This window comes from Petromyzon marinus, chromosome 76 (genome assembly GCF_048934315.1).
Source record: "Petromyzon marinus isolate PM22_M1 ecotype Great Lakes invasive population chromosome 76, UKy_Petmar_22M1.pri1.0, whole genome shotgun sequence".
NCBI lineage: Eukaryota > Metazoa > Chordata > Hyperoartia > Petromyzontiformes > Petromyzontidae > Petromyzon > Petromyzon marinus.
The window spans coordinates 5,982,681-6,000,217 of NC_133742.1; the positions used below are offsets into that span (position 1 = coordinate 5,982,681).

At 51.7% G+C, this 17,537-nt stretch overlaps 1 protein-coding gene across 1 annotated transcript in view; it reads right to left on the reverse strand.

Annotated features, from left to right (window-relative positions):
- Positions 1-6,810: 6,810 nt before the first annotated feature.
- RNF121 (ring finger protein 121) overlaps positions 6,811-17,537 on the reverse strand; it is a 36,782-nt gene continuing 26,055 nt past the window's right edge. The window contains exons 7-9 of the mRNA XM_032980937.2: positions 13,841-13,974; positions 10,098-10,199; positions 6,811-6,970 (exon numbers count right to left, since the gene is read on the reverse strand). Of these exons, the coding sequence (XP_032836828.1) occupies positions 6,850-6,970; positions 10,098-10,199; positions 13,841-13,974 (357 nt within the window). The 3' untranslated portion in view covers positions 6,811-6,849. The remainder of the gene's footprint in view (positions 6,971-10,097; positions 10,200-13,840; positions 13,975-17,537) is intronic.

Genomic DNA, 17,537 nt, shown 5'->3' on the forward strand with positions numbered 1-17,537 from the left:
CCTAGATACCAGGCAGATAGCCAGCCTAGATACCAGCCGGACAGCAATCCTAGATACCAGCCTGATAGCCAGCCTAGATACCAGCCAGATAGCTTGCCTAGATACCAGCATGATAGCCAGCCTAGTAACCAGCCAGATAGCCAGCCTAGATACCAGCCGGACAGCCAGCCTAATAACCACCCAGATAGCCAGCCTAGATACCAGCCGGACAGCAAGCCTAGATACCAGCCTGATAGCCAGCCTAGATACCAGCCAGATAGCTAGCCTAGATACCTGCATGATAGCCAGCCTAGTAACCAGCCAGATAGCCAGCCTAGATACCAGCCGGACAGCCAGCCTAATAACCACCCAGATAGCCAGCCTAGATACCAGCTGGACAGCCAGCCTAGATACCAGCCAGATAGCCAACCTAGATACCAGCCAGATAGCCAGCCTAGTTTCCAGCCAGATAGCCAGCCTAGATACCAGCCAGATAGCCAGCCTAGATTCCAGATGGACAGCTAGCCTAGATACCTGCCGGATAGCCAGCCTAGATACCAGCCGGATAGCCAGCCTAGATACCAGCCGGACAGCTAGCCTAGATTCCAGCCAGATAGCCAGCCTAGATACCAGCCGGACAGCTAGCCTAGATATCAGCCAGCCAGGGGTGCCGGCTGGTAGCTGGTGGGCGAATGGGTGAACGAGTGGGCAAGCGCGTGACTGGGTGAGCGTGTGAGTGGGTGAGCGTGTGAGTGGGTGAGTGGGTGAGGGTGAGCGTGTGGGCGTGGAGCTTGTCTGGGTTTTAGTCACTGTGAGAGAATTGTTTTATCCGCTTTGTAAATAAAAACACTTCCTGTGTCCTGTCATGGCCACCCGGCCCCAGCGAGTGACTCTTCTGTCGTCTAGCCAGCCCGAGATAGCCAGCCAAGATACCAGCCTAGATACCAGGCAGACAGCCAGCCGGATAGCCAGCCTAGATACCAGCCGGACAGCCAGCCTAGATACCAGCCAAATAGCAAGCCTAGTTACCAGCCAGATAGCCAGCCTAGATACCAGCCAGATAGCGAGCCTACATACCAGCCGGACAGCTAGCCTAGATACCAGCCAGATAGCCAGCCTAGTTACCGGTCAGATAGCCAGCCTAGATACCAGGCAGATAGCCAGCCTAGATACCAGCCAGATAGCTAGCCTAGATACCAGCATGATAGCCAGCCTAGTAACCAGCCAGATAGCCAGCCTAGATACCAGCCGGACAGCCAGCCTAATAACCACCCAGATAGCCAGCCTAGATACCAGCTGGACAGCCAGCCTAGATACCAGCCAGATAGCCAACCTAGATACCAGCCAGATAGCTAGCCTAGTTTCCAGCCAGATGGCCAGCCTTGATACCAGCCAGATAGCTAACCTATATACCAGCCGGAACAGCTAGCTTAGATCCCAGCCAGATAGCCAGCCTAGATACCAGCCAGATAGCCAGCCTAGATACCAGTCAGATAGCCATCCTAGATACCAGCCAGATAGCCATCCTAGATACCAGGCAGATAGCCAGCCTAGATACGAGCCGGACAGCCAGCCTAGATACCCGCCAGATAGCCAGCCTAGAAACCAGCTGGATAGCCAACCTAGATACCAGCCAGATAGCCAGCCTAGATACCAGCCAGATAGCCAGCCTAGATACCAGCCAGATAGCCAGCCTAGATACCATCCAGACAGCCAGCCTAGATACCAGCCAGATAGCCAGCCTAGATACCAGCAAGACAGCCAGCCTAGTTACCAGTCAGATAGCCAGCCTAGATACCAGCCAGATAGCCAGCCTAGATACCAGCCAGATAGCCAGCCTAGATACCAGCCAGATAGCCAGCCTAGATACCCACTCACCCACCCACTCACCCACTCACCCACCCACTCACCCACTCACCACCCACACAGAGACACGGATAGCCACTGTCAAACCTCTCTGTTTATTAACCGCATCATGAACGATAACATTTACAACGACACAGGGAACCATTGGGACAGCAGCTACGGTGGGTGGGGGTCAAGGTGGGGGGTAAAGTGGGGGGGGGGGGTCAAGGTGGGGGGGGAGGGTAAATTGGAGGGGTCAAGGTGGGGGGCGGTGGTCAAGGTGGGAGGCAGCAGCTGTAAGACATCTGAAAGTGGATTCGTTCCTCAGCTAGTCAGTGAGCTAGTCAGTGAGCTAGTCAGTGGGCTAGTCAGTGGGCTAGTCAGTGAGCTAGTCAGTGAGCTAGTGGGCTAGTCAGTGAGCTAGTCAGTGAGATAGTCAGTGGGCTAGTCAGTGAGATAGTGGGCTAGTCAGTGAGCTAGTCAGTGGGCTAGTCAGTGAGATAGTGGGCTAGTCAGTGGGCTAGTCAGTGAGCTAGTTAGTGGGTTAGTCAGTGAGCTAGTGGGCTAGTCAGTGAGCTAGTCGGTGAGCTAGTCAGTGAGCTAGTCAGTGGACTAGTCAGTGAGGTAGTCAGTGAGCTAGTCAGTGGGCTAGTCAGTGGGGTAGTCAGTGAGATAGTCAGTGAGGTAGTCAGTGGGCTAGTCAGTGAGGTAGTCAGTGAGATAGTCAGTGAGCTAGTTAGTGGGCTAGTCAGTGGGCTAGTCAGTGAGCTAGTCAGTGGGCTAGTCAGTGAGCTAGTCAGTGAGACAGTCAGTGGGCTAGTCAGTGAGCTAGTCAGTGAGATAGTCAGTGAGCTAGTCAGTGAGCTAGTCAGTGGGCTAGTCAGTGAGCTTGTCAGTGAGCTAGTCAGTGGGCTAGTCAGTGGGCTAGTCAGTGAGCTAGTCAGTGAGATAGTCAGTGAGCTAGTCAGTGAGCTAGTCAGTGGGCTAGTCAGTGGGCTAGTCAGTGAGCTAGTGGGCTAGTCAGTGAGCTAGTCATTGAGCTAGTCAGTGAGCTAGTCAGTCAGATAGTCAGAGGGCTAGTCAGTGGGCTAGTCAGTGAGATAGTCAGTGAGCTAGTCAGTGAGCTAGTCAGTGGGCTAGTCAGTGAGCTAGTCAGTGGGCTAGTCAGTGGGCTAGTCAGTGAGCTAGTCAGTGAGATAGTCAGTGGGCTAGTCAGTGAGCTAGTCAGTGGGCTAGTCAGTGGGCTAGTCAGTGAGATAGTCAGCGAGCTAGTCAGTGAGATAGTCAGTAAGATAGTCAGTGAGCTAGTCAGTGGCATAGTCAGTGAGCTAGTCAGTGGTCTAGTCAGTGAGCTAGTCAGTGGGCTAGTCAGTGAGATAGTCGGTGAGCTAGTCGGTGAGCTAGTCAGTGGGCTAGTCAGTGAGGTAGTCAGTGAGAAGTCAGTGAGCTAGTCAGTGAGCTAGTCAGTGAGCTAGTCAGTGGGCTAGTCAGTGAGCTAGTCAGTGGGCTAGTCAGTAAGATAGTCAGTGAGCTAGTCAGTGAGTTAGTCGGTGGGCTAGTCAGTGAGATAGTCAGTGGGCTAGTCAGTGGGCTCATCAGTGGGCTAGTCAGTGGGCTAGTCAGTGAGATAGTCAGTGAGATAGTCAGTGAGATAGTCAGTGGGCTAGTCAGTGGGCTATTCAGTGGGCTAGTCAGTGAGATAGTCAGTGGGCTAGTCAGTGAGATAGTCAGTGGGCTAGTCAGTGAGATAATCAGTGGGCTAGTCAGTGGGCTAGTCAGTGAGATAGTCAGTGGGCTAGTCAGTGGGCTAGTCAGTGAGCTATTCAGTGGGCTAGTCAGTGAGCTATTCAGTGAGCTAGTCAGTGGGCTAGTCAGTGGGCTAGTCAGTGGGCTAGTCAGTGAGCTAGTCAGTGGGCTAGTTATTGAGCTAGTCAGTGAGCTAGTCAGTGAGATAGTCAGTGAGATATTCAGTGGGCTAGTCAGTGGGCTAGTCAGTGAGGTAGTCATTGGGCTAGTCAGTGGGCTAGTCAGTGAGGTAGTCATTGGGCTAGTCATTGGGCTAGTCAGTGAGATAGTCAGTGGGCTAGTCAGTGAGCTAGTCAGTGGGCTAGTCAGTGAGCTAGTCAGTGGGCTACTCAGTGAGATAGTCAGTGAGCTAGTCAGTGGGCTAATCAGTGGGCTAGTCAGTGGGCTAGTCAGTGGGCTAGTCAGTGAGATAGTCAGTAAGATAGTCAGTGGGCTAGTCAGTGAGCTAGTCAGTGGCATAGTCGGTGAGCTAGTCAGTGGGCTAGTCAGTGAGCTAGTCAGTGGGCTAGTCAGTGAGATAGTCAGTGAGCTAGTCAGTGGGCTAGTCAGTGAGCTAGTCAGTGGGCTAGTCAGTGAGATAGTCAGTGAGCTATTCAGTGGGCTAGTCAGTGGGATAGTCAGTGGGCTAGTCAGTGAGATAGGCAGTGGGCTAGTCAGTGAGCTAGTCAGTGGGCTAGTCAGTGAGCTAGTCAATGAACTAGTCAGTGAGCTAGTCAGTGAGATAGGCAGTGGGCTAGTCAGTGGGCTAGTCAGTGGGCTAGTCAGTGGGCTAGTCAGTGAGCTAGTCAGTGGGCTAGTCAGTGAGCTAGTCAGTGAGCTAGTCAGTGACATAGTGGACTAGTCAGTGAGATAGTCAGTGAGATAGTCAGTGGGCTAGTCAGTGAGCTAGTCAGTGGGCTAGTCAGTGAGCTAGTCAGTGAGCTAGTCAGTGACATAGTGGACTAGTCGGTGAGATAGTCAATGAGATAGTCAGTGGGCTAGTCAGTGGGCTGGTCAGTGAGCTAGTCAGTGAGCTAGTCAGTGAGCTAGTCAGTGACATAGTGGACTAGTCAGTGAGATAGTCAATGAGATAGTCAGTGGGCTAGTCAGTGAGATAGTCAGTGGGCTAGTCAGTGAGCTAGTCAATGGGCTAGTCAGTGACATAGTGGACTAGTCAGTGAGATAGTCAGTGAGTCAGTGAGGTAGTCGACCGACCAGCTCACCGACTTGCTCACTAACTAGCTTGCTCACTAACTAGCTTGCTAACTAGCTCACTAACTAGCTTGCTCACGAGCTAGTTTGCTCACTAGCTTGCTAACTAGCTCACTAACTAGCTTGCTCAGTAACTGGCTTGCTCACTAGCTCACTAACTAGCTTGCTCACTCGTCTCCCAAGCTCACTAACCATCTCACGCACACACTGACAAAGAGATAACCAGACACACAGACACACGCACACAGTGTATGTACAAACACACAGACACACAGTGTATGTAGACACACAGAGACACACAGTGTATGTAGACACACACAGACACACAATGTATGTAGACACACAGAGACACACATTGTATGTACACACAGAGACACACAGTGTATGTAGACACACACAGAGACACACAGAGACACAGTGTATGTAGACACAGACACACACAGTGTATGTACACACACACACACAGAGACACACACACAGTGTATGTAGACACACACAGAGACACACATTGTATGTACACACACACAGAGACGCACAGTGTATGTATGTACACACACACAGAGACACACAGTGTATGTAGACACACACAGTGTATGTAGACACACACAGAGACACAGTGTATGTACACACAGACACACACACAGTGTATGTACACACACACAGAGACACACACACAGACACAGTGTATGTACACACACACAGAGACACACACAGACACTCACAGAGACACACAGAGACACACAGTGTATGTACACACAGACACAGAGACACACAGTGTATGTACACATACACACACACAGAGACACACAGGGTGTATGTACACACACACAAAGACAATGCATGTACACACACAGACACAGTATTATGTACACACACACACAGTGCATGTACACACACAGACACACACACAGACACACAACCAGAGTATGTACACACACACATATATACAAACACACGTACAAATACAAAGGTCCTCCGTGTAGCCTGTAACAGGCTGTAGGGGCAAGTGCTGTTAGCGAGTAGAAGCAGCACTACCTATGAAGGCTACCGGCACTGTGGCTACACACACAGAAGTAGGTGGTGGTGTGGACAGCACCACCACCACGCCCGGCCGCCTTTGTCTCTCCCCCAGTGGCGATGTTCACTACACCAGGTACACTCATTTGAGGCTGAGTCGACCTAGGGGAGGCCCAGGACCGGTTCGGATAATCGTCACCGGTGGTGGTGGTGATGGTGGTGTTGGTGGTGGTTTTGGTGGTTTTGTTGGTGTGTTGGTGGTTGTGGTGGTGGTGTGGTGTTGTTGGTGGTGTTGGTGTTAGTGGTGGTGTTGGTGGTGGTGTTGGTGTGATTGTGGTGTTGGTGGTGTGGTGGTGGTGTTGGTGGTGATGTTGGTGGTTGTGTTGGTGTGGTGGTGTTGGTGTTGGTGTGGTGGTGTCGGTGGTGGTGTGATTGTGGTGGTGGTGGTTGTGTTGCTGGCTGTGTTCTGTGTTACTGCCGAGTCGACCTAGGGGAGTCCCAGGACGGTGGTGACCGCCGTGCCACCACCACCCTTACTGCCACCACCCTCACCACCACCACCCTCACCACCACTCTCACCACCACCACCCTCACCACCACTCTCACCACCACCACCACCACCCTCACCACCACCACCCTCAGCACCACCCTCACCACCACCCTCACCACCACCACCCTCACCACCACCACCACCACCATCACCACCACCACCACCACCACCCTCAGCACCACCACCACCCTCACCACCACCACCACCACCCTCACCACCACCACCCTCAGGACCACCACCACCCTCACCACGACCCTCACCACCACCCTCACCACCACCCTCACCACCATCCTCACCACCACCCTCACCACCACCACCATCACCACCACCACCACCACCCTCACCACCACCCTCAGCACCACCCTCACCACCACCGTCAGCACCACCACCACCACCCTCACCACCCTCACCACCCTCACCACGACCCTCACCACCACCACCCTCACCACCACCCTCACCAACTACTCTAGCCCCAGCGTGTAGTTGATGCCCTGCACTAGGGCGATGATGAGTGGCTGCCAGGCCACGAGGTAGCGCAGCCAATCCAGGAGCTGCCCGTAGAGCACGTGGGGGCGTTCCCAGCTGGCGCGGGGCGGGGTCAAGGAGAAGAGGGGGAGGAGCCTGGGGAAGGGGAGGGGCGGGGGGAGGGGCTTACAGATACAGGGGGCTGCTGTGTGAGTCTCTGTGTGTGGTGAGTATATGGGTCTCTGTGTGATGAGTCTATGGGTCTCTGTGTGGTGAGTCTATGGGTCTCTGTGTGTGGTGAGTCTGTGGGTCTCTGTGTGGTGAGTCTGTGGGTCTCTTTGTGGTGAGTCTGTGTGTCTCTCTGTGTGGTGAGTCTGTGGGTCTCCGTGTGGTGAGTCTATGGGTCTGTGTGGTGAGTCTATGGGTCTCTGTGTGGTGAGTCTATGGGTCTCTGTGTGGTGAGTCTATGGGTCTCTGTGTGGTGAGTCTGTGGGTCTCTGTGTGATGAGTCTATGGGTCTCTGTGTGGTGAGTCTGTGGGTCTCTGTGTGGTGAGTCTGTGGGTCTCTTTGTGGTGAGTCTGTGGGTCTCTTTGTGGTGAGTCTGTGGGTCTCTCTGTGTGGTGAGTCTGTGGGTCTCTGTGTGGTGAGTCTATGGGTCTCTGTGTGGTGAGTCTATGGGTCTCTGTGTGGTGAGTCTATGGGTCTCTGTGTGGTGAGTCTATGGGTCTCTGTGTGGCGAGTCTATGGGTCTCTGTGTGATGAGTCTATGGGTCTCTGTGTGTGGGTGAGTCTATGGGTATCTGTGTGGTGAGTCTATGTGTCTCTGTGTGGTGAGTCTATGGGTCTCTATGGTGAGTCTATGGGTCTCTGTGTGGTGAGTCTATGGATCTTTGTGTGGGTGAGTCTATGGGTCTCTGTGTGTGGGTGAGTCTATGGGTCTCTGTGTGGTGAGTCTGTGTGTGGTGAGTCTATGTGTCTCTGTGTGGTGAGTCTATGGGTCTCTGTGTGGTGAGTCTATGGGTCTCTGTGTGGTGAGTCTATGGGTCTCTGTGTGATGAGTCTATGGGTCTCTGTGTGTGGGTGAGTCTATGGGTCTCTGTGTGGTGAGTCTATGTGTCTCTGTGTGGTGAGTCTATGGGTCTCTGTGGTGAGTCTATGCGTCTCTGTGTGGTGAGTCTATGGGTCTCTGTGTGGGTGAGTCTATGGGTCTCTGTGTGGTGAGTCTATGGGTCTCTGTGTGGTGAGTCTGTGGGTCTCTGTGTGGTGAGTCTGTGGGTCTCTGTGTGGTGAGTCTGTGGGTCTCTGTGTGGTGAGTCTGTGGGTCTCTGTGTGGTGAGTCTGTGGGTCTCTTTGTGGTGAGTCTGTGTGTCTCTCTGTGTGGTGAGTCTGTGGGTCTCCGTGTGGTGAGTCTATGGGTCTGTGTGGTGAGTCTATGGGTCTCTGTGTGGTGAGTCTATGGGTCTCTGTGTGGTGAGTCTATGGGTCTCTGTGTGGTGAGTCTGTGGGTCTCTGTGTGATGAGTCTATGGGTCTCTGTGTGGTGAGTCTGTGGGTCTCTGTGTGGTGAGTCTGTGGGTCTCTTTGTGGTGAGTCTGTGGGTCTCTTTGTGGTGAGTCTGTGGGTCTCTCTGTGTGGTGAGTCTGTGGGTCTCTGTGTGGTGAGTCTATGGGTGTGTGGTGAGTCTATGGGTCTCTGTGTGGTGAGTCTATGGGTCTCTGTGTGGTGAGTCTATGGGTCTCTGTGTGGCGAGTCTATGGGTCTCTGTGTGATGAGTCTATGGGTCTCTGTGTGTGGGTGAGTCTATGGGTATCTGTGTGGTGAGTCTGTGTGTGGTGAGTCTATGTGTCTCTGTGTGGTGAGTCTATGGGTCTCTGTGTGGTGAGTCTATGGGTCTCTGTGTGGTGAGTCTATGGGTCTCTGTGTGATGAGTCTATGGGTCTCTGTGTGTGGGTGAGTCTATGGGTCTCTGTGTGGTGAGTCTGTGTGTGGTGAGTCTATGGGTCTCTGTGTGGTGAGTCTATGGGTCTCTGTGTGGTGAGTCTATGGGTCTCTGTGTGGTGAGTCTATGGGTCTCTGTGTGATGAGTCTATGGGTCTCTGTGTGTGGGTGAGTCTATGGGTCTCTGTGTGGTGAGTCTATGCGTCTCTGTGTGGTGAGTCTATGGGTCTCTGTGTGGGTGAGTCTATGGGTCTCTGTGTGGTGAGTCTATGGGTCTCTGTGTGGTGAGTCTGTGGGTCTCTGTGTGGTGAGTCTGTGGGTCTCTGTGTGGTGAGTCTGTGGGTCTCTGTGTGGTGAGTCTGTGGGTCTCTGTGTGGTGAGTCTATGGGTCTCTATGGTGAGTCTATGGGTCTCTGTGTGGTGAGTCTATGGGTCTTTGTGTGGGTGAGTCTATGGGTCTCTGTGTGTGGGTGAGTCTATGGGCCTCTGTGTGGTGAGTCTGTGTGTGGTGAGTCTATGTGTCTCTGTGTGGTGAGTCTATGGGTCTCTGTGTGGTGAGTCTATGGGTCTCTGTGTGGTGAGTCTATGGGTCTCTATGGTGAGTCTATGGGTCTCTGTGTGGTGAGTCTATGGGTCTTTGTGTGGGTGAGTCTATGGGTCTCTGTGTGTGGGTGAGTCTATGGGTCTCTGTGTGGTGAGTCTGTGTGTGGTGAGTCTATGTGTCTCTGTGTGGTGAGTCTATGGGTCTCTGTGTGGTGAGTCTATGGGTCTCTGTGTGTGGGTGAGTCTATGGGTCTCTGTGTGGTGAGTCTATGTGTCTCTGTGTGGTGAGTCTATGGGTCTCTGTGGTGAGTCTATGCGTCTCTGTGTGGTGAGTCTATGGGTCTCTGTGTGGGTGAGTCTATGGGTCTCTGTGTGGTGAGTCTATGGGTCTCTGTGTGGTGAGTCTATGGGTCTCTGTGTGGTGAGTCTGTGGGTCTCTGTGTGGTGAGTCTATGGGTCTCTGCGTGGTGAGTCTATGGGTCTCTGTGTGGTGAGTCTGTGGGTCTCTGTCTGGTGAGTCTATGGGTCTCTGTGTGGTGAGTCTGTGGGTCTCTGTGTGGTAAGTCTGTGGGTCTCTGTGTGGTGAGTCTGTGGGTCTCTGTGTGGTTAGTCTGTGGGTCTCTGTGTGGTGAGTCTGTGGATCTCTGTGTGGTGAGTCTATGGGTCTGTGTGGTGAGTCTGTGGGTCTCTGTGTGGTGAGTCTGTGGGTCTCTGTGTGGTGAGTCTATGGGTCTGTGTGTGTGGTGAGCGCTGGTGAGGATACGGGTTGCTGAACATCCTCTTGAGGTCCACCTTCTCCTTGCAGTATGGACACGTCTGCTTCTTACCCACAATGCACCAGCCTCGGATGCAGAATTCATGGAATCTGAGAGGGCAGCCCTGGGCTAAGGATGCCACGACCACCGAGGAGTGAGCGGCGCTCACCGAATGCTCACCACGTGCTCACCACGTGCTCACCACGTGCTCACCACCACCACCCTGACCACTCACCAGCACCTCACATTAACGTCACGCTAATGTCTCACATGAACATCACGCTAATGCCTCACATTAACATCACGCTAATGTCTCACATTAACATCACACTAATGTCTCACGTTAACATCACGCTAATGTCTCACATTAACATCACGCTAATGTCTCACATTAACATCACGCTAATGTCTCACATTAACATCACGCTAATGTCTCACATTAACATCACGCTAATGTCTCACATTAACATCACGCTAATGTCTCACATTAACATCACGCTAATGTATCACGTTAACATCACGCTAATGTCTCACATTAACGTCACGCTAATGTCTCACATTAACATCACGATAATGTCTCACATTAACATCACGCTAATGTCTCACGTTAACGTCACGCTAATGTCTCACGTTAACATCACGCTAATGTCTCACATTAACATCACGCTAATGTCTCACGTTAACGTCACGCTAATGTCTCACATTAACATCACGCTAATGTGTCACATTAACATCACGCTAATGTCTCACATTTACATCACGCTAATGTGTCACATTAACGTCACGCTAATGTCTCACGTTAACATCACGCTAATGTCTCACGTTAACATCACGCTAATGTCTCACATTAACATCACGCTAATGTGTCACATTAACATCACGCTAATGTCTCACATTAACATCACGCTAATGTGTCACATTAACGTCACGCTAATGTCTCACATTAACGTCACGCTAATGTCTCACATTAACATCACGCTAATGTCTCACATTAACATCACGCTAATGTCTCACATTAACATCACGCTAATGTCTCACGTTAACATCACGCTAATGTCTCACATTAACATCACGCTAATGTCTCACATTAACATCACGCTAATGTCTCACGTGAACATCACGCTAATGTCCCACGTTAACGTCACGCTAATGTCTCACATTAACATCACGCTAATGTCCGACGTTAACATCACGCTAATGTCTCACATTAGCATCACGCTAATTTCTCACGTTAACATCACACTAATTTTTCATGTTAACATCACGCTAATTTCTCACGTTAACATCATGCTAGATTCTCACATTAACACCACGCTAATGTATCACGTTAACATCACAGATAGAGAGAGACAGAGAGAGACACAGAGAGAGACAGAGAGAGACTGAGACACAAAGAGACAGAGAGACACAGAGAGACACAGAGAGAGAGACAGAGAGAGACACAGGGAGAGACAGAGAGAGACAGAGAGACAGACAAGAGAGAGACAGAGACACACAGAGACAAGTAGGATACACGTGGCTGCAGGAGAGATGGTACGTGTTCTCAGAGAGAGACACAGAGACACAGAGACAAGACAGAGACACAGAGACACAGAGACAGAGAGACAGGAGAGACGGTACGTGTTCTCAGACAGAGACACAGAGACAGAGACACAGAGACAGAGACAAGAAAGAGACAGAAAGAGACAGAGAGAGAGACAAGACAGAGAGACACAGAGACACAGAGAGACAAGACAGACACAGAGACACAAGTAGTAGACACGTGGCTGCAGGAGAGACGGTATGTGTTCTCAGACAGAGACACAGAGACACAGACAGAGACACAGACAGAGACACAGAGAGACAGAGACAAGACAGAGAGACACACAGAGACAGAGACACAGACAGAGACAAGACAGAGACAGAGACAAGACAGAGAGACACAGAGAGACAGAGACAAGACAGAGAGACACAAGTAGGATACACGTGGCTGCAGGAGAGACGGTACGTGTTCTCAGACAGAGACACAGAGACACACAGACACACAGACAGAGACACAGACAGAGACACAGAGACACAGAGACAAGAGAGAGACACAGAGACACAGAGAGACAAGACAGAGACACAGACAGAGACACAGAGACACAGAGAGACAAGACAGAGACACAGACAGAGGCAGAGACACAGAGACACAGAGACAGAGAGACAAGACAGAGACACAGAGAGACACAGAGACAGAGACAAGACAGAGACACAGAGAGACAGAGACACAGAGAGACACAGAGACACAGAGACACAGACACACAGAGACAAGTAGGATACACGTGGCTGCAGGAGAGACAGTACGTGTTCTCAGACAGAGACACAGAGACACAGAGAGACACAGAGACAGAGACACAGAGAGACAGAGACAAGACAGAGAGACACAGAGACACAAGGAGGACACACGTGGCTGCAGGAGAGACGGTACGTGTTCTCAGACAGAGACACAGAGACACAGAGACAGAGAGACACAGAGAGACACAGAGACACAGAGAGACAGAGACAAGACAGAGACACAGAGAGACAAGACAGAGACACAGAGAGACACAGAGAGACAGAGACAAGACAAAGAGACAAGACAGAGAGACAAGACAGAGAGACAAGACAGAGAGACAAGACAGAGAGACAAGTAGGATACACGTGGCTGCAGGAGAGGCGGTACGTGTTCTCAGACAGAGACACAGAGACACAGAGACACAGAGAGACACAGAGACAGAGACACAGATAGACAAGACAGAGACACAGAGAGAGAGACAAGACAAAGAGACAAGACAGAGAGACAAGACAGAGAGACAAGACAGAGAGACAAGACAGAGAGAGACAAGTAGGATACACGTGGCTGCAGGAGAGGCGGTACGTGTTCTCAGACAGAGACACAGAGAGAGAGACAAGACAGAGAGACAAGACAGAGAGACAAGACAGAGAGACAAGTAGGATACACGTGGCTACAGGAGAGACGGTACGTGTTCTCAGACAGAGACACAGAGAGACAGAGACACAGAGACAGAGAGACAAGACAGAGACACAGAGAGACAATACAGAGAGACACAGAGACAAGACAGAGAGACAAGACAGAGAGACAAGACAGAGAGACAAGTAGGATACACGTGGCTGCAGGAGAGGCGGTACGTGTTCTCAGACAGAGACACAGAGAGACAGAGAGAGACAAGACAGAGAGACAAGACAGAGACACAGATAGACAAGACAGAGAGACACAGAGAGACAAGACAGAGACACAGAGACAAGACAGAGAGACAAGTAGGATACACGTGGTTGCAGGAGAGGCGGTACGTGTTCTCAGACAGAGACACAGATAGACAAGACAGAGAGACACAGAGAGACAAGACAGAGAGACACAGAGACAAGACAGAGAGACAAGTAGGATACACGTGGCTGCAGGAGAGGCGGTACGTGTTCTCAGACAGAGACACAGAGAGACACAGAGAGACAAGACAGAGAGACACAGAGACAAGACAGAGAGACAAGACAGAGAGACAAGACAGAGAGACAAGACAGAGAGACAAGACAGAGAGACAAGTAGGATACACGTGGCTGCAGGAGAGGCGGTACGTGTTCTCAGACAGAGACACAGAGACACAGAGACAGAGAGACAAGACAGAGACACAGAGAGACAATACAGAGAGACACAGAGACAAGACAGAGAGACAAGACAGAGAGACAAGACAGAGAGACAAGACAGAGAGACAACACAGAGAGACAAGTAGGATACACGTGGCTGCAGGAGAGGCGGTACGTGTTCTCGATGACCCCCTCCACCTCCACGTCCACCAGGATGCGTTGCCCGCACACGGCACACGTGTCCTGGGCCAGCTGCTTAGACGGCATGCCGCTTGCGCTGTAATACTGCACCAGCACCACCACAACAACAACAACCATCACCACCACCATCACCACCAGAACCACCACCACAACCACCATCACAACCACCACCACCACCATCACCACCATCATCACCACCATCATCACCACCATCATCACCACCACCATCACCACCACAACAACCATCACCACCACCACCACCATCACCACCATCATCACCACCATCATCACCACCATCATCACCACAACCACCACAACCACCACCACAACCACCACCACCACCACCACCACAACCACCATCACAACCACAACAACCATCACCACCACCACAACAACCATCACCACCACCACCACAACAACCATCACCACCACCACAACCACCACCACAACAACCATCACCACAACCACCACAACAACCATCACCACCACCACAACAACAACCATCACCACAACCACCACCACCACAACAACCATCACCACCACCACAACCACCACCACAACAACCATCACCACAACCACCACAACAACCATCACCACCACAACAACAACCATCACCACAACCACCATCACCACAACAACCACCACCACCACAACCACCATCACAACCACAACAACCATCACCACCACCACAACAACCATCACCACCACCACCACAACAACCATCACCACCACCACAACAACCATCACCACCACCACAACAACCATCACCACCATCACCACCACAAAACCATCACCACCACAACCACCACCACAACAACCAACACCACAACAACCATCACCACCACAACAACAACCATCACCACCACAACCACCACCACAACAACCACCACAACAACCATCACCACCACCACAACAACCACCACCACCATCACTACCACCACCACCACAACCACCATCACAACCACAACCACCATCACAACCACCATCACCACAACCACAACTACCATCACCACCACAAACACAACCACAACAACCATCACCACCATCACCACCACAACCACCATCACCACCACCATCACCATCACCACCACCATCACCACCACAACCACCATCACAACCACAACCACTACCACCACCACAACCACTGCAAACACCATCACCACCACCATCACCACCACAACCACAACCACCATCACCACCACCACCACAACAACCATCACCACCACCATCACCACCACAACCACCATCACAACCACCACAAACACCACCACAACCACTACCACAACCACTACAAACACCATCACCACCACCATCACCACCACAACCACCACCACCATCACAACAACCATCACCACCACCATCACCACCACAACCACAACCACCATCACAACCACAACCACCACAAACACCACCACAACCACTGCCACAACCACTACAAACACCATCACCACCACAACCACAACCACCATCACAACCATAACCATCACAAACACCACCAAAACCACCACCACAACCACTACAAACACCATCACCACCACCATCACAACAACCACCATCACAACAACCACCACAACCACAACCACAGCCATCACCACCACCATCACAACCAACACAACCACCATCACAACAACCATCACCACCACCATCACCACAACCACCATCACCACCACCATCACAAACACCATCACAACAACCACCACCACCATAACCACAACCACAAACACCATCACAACCATCACAACCACCACAAACACCACAAACACCACCACAACCACCATCACAAACACCATCACGACCACAACCACCATCACAACCACAACCACCACAAACACCATCACAACCACCACCACAACCACAAACACCATTACAAACACCATCACCACCACCAACACAACCACCACCACAAACACCATCACCACCACAACCACCACCACCACAACCACAAACACCACAACCACCATCACAAACACCATCACAACCACCACCACAACCACCACCACAACCACCATCACGACCACAACCAACAACACCACCACAACCATCACCACCACCATCACAACCACCACAACCACCATCACAACCACAAACACCACTACCACCACAACCACCACAACCACCATCACCACCACAAACACCACAAACACCATCACAACCACCACAACGACCACAAACACCATCACAACCACCACAAACACCATCACCACCACAACCACAACCACCACCACAAACACCATCGCAACCACAACCACCACAAACACCATAACAACCACAACCACCATCACAACCACCAAAAACACCATCACAACCACCACAAACACCACCACCACCATCAACACCACAACCACCACAAACACCATCACAACCACCATCACCATCACCACCACCACCATCACAACCACCATAACCACCATCACAACCACCAAAAACACCATCACCACCATCACAACCACCACAAACACCACCACAAACACCATCACAACCACCACCACCACCATCGCCACCACCACAACCACCACCACAACCAACACAAACACCATCACAACCACCACCACAAACACCATCACCACCACAACCACCACCACCACAACCACAAACACCATCACCATCACCACCACAACCACCACCACAACCACTACAAACACCATCACAACCACCACCACTACAACCACCACCACAACCACCACAACCACCACCACAAACACCATCACAACCACCACAACCACCACCACAACCACCATCACCATCACCACAACCACCACAACCACTACCACAAACACCATCACAACCACCACAAACACCATCACCACCACAACCACCACCACCATCACCACAACCACCACCAACACCATCACAACCAAAACCACCACAACCACTATCACCACAACCACCACCATCACCACCACCACAAACACCATCACCACCATCACCACCACCACCATCACCACAAACACCATCACCACCACCACCACCACCACCACAACCACCACAACTACCACCACCAAAACCACCACAAACACCATCACCACCATCACCACAACCACCATCACCACAACCACCACAAACACCATCACCACCACAAACACCATCACCACCACCACAAACACCATCACCACCACAACCACCACCACCATCACCACCACCACCACAAACACCATCACCACCACCACAACCACCACCACAAACACAACCACCATCACCACTACAACCACAAACACCATCACCACCACCACAAACACCATCACCACCACCATCACCACCACCATCACCACAACCACCACAAACATCATCACAACCACAACTACCACCACCAAAACCACCACAACCACCACAAACACCATCACCACCATCACCACAACCACCATCATCACAACCACCATCACCACAACCACCATCACCACCACAACCACCACCACCACAACCACCACCACCACCACCACCACAACCACCACCACCACAACCACCACCACCACAACCACCATCACAACCACCATCACCACCACCACCACAACCACCATCACCACCACCACCACAACCACCATCACCACCACCACAACCACCATCACCACCACAACCACCACCACAACCACCACCACCACCACAACCACCACCACCACATCCACAAAGACCATCACCACCATCACCACAAC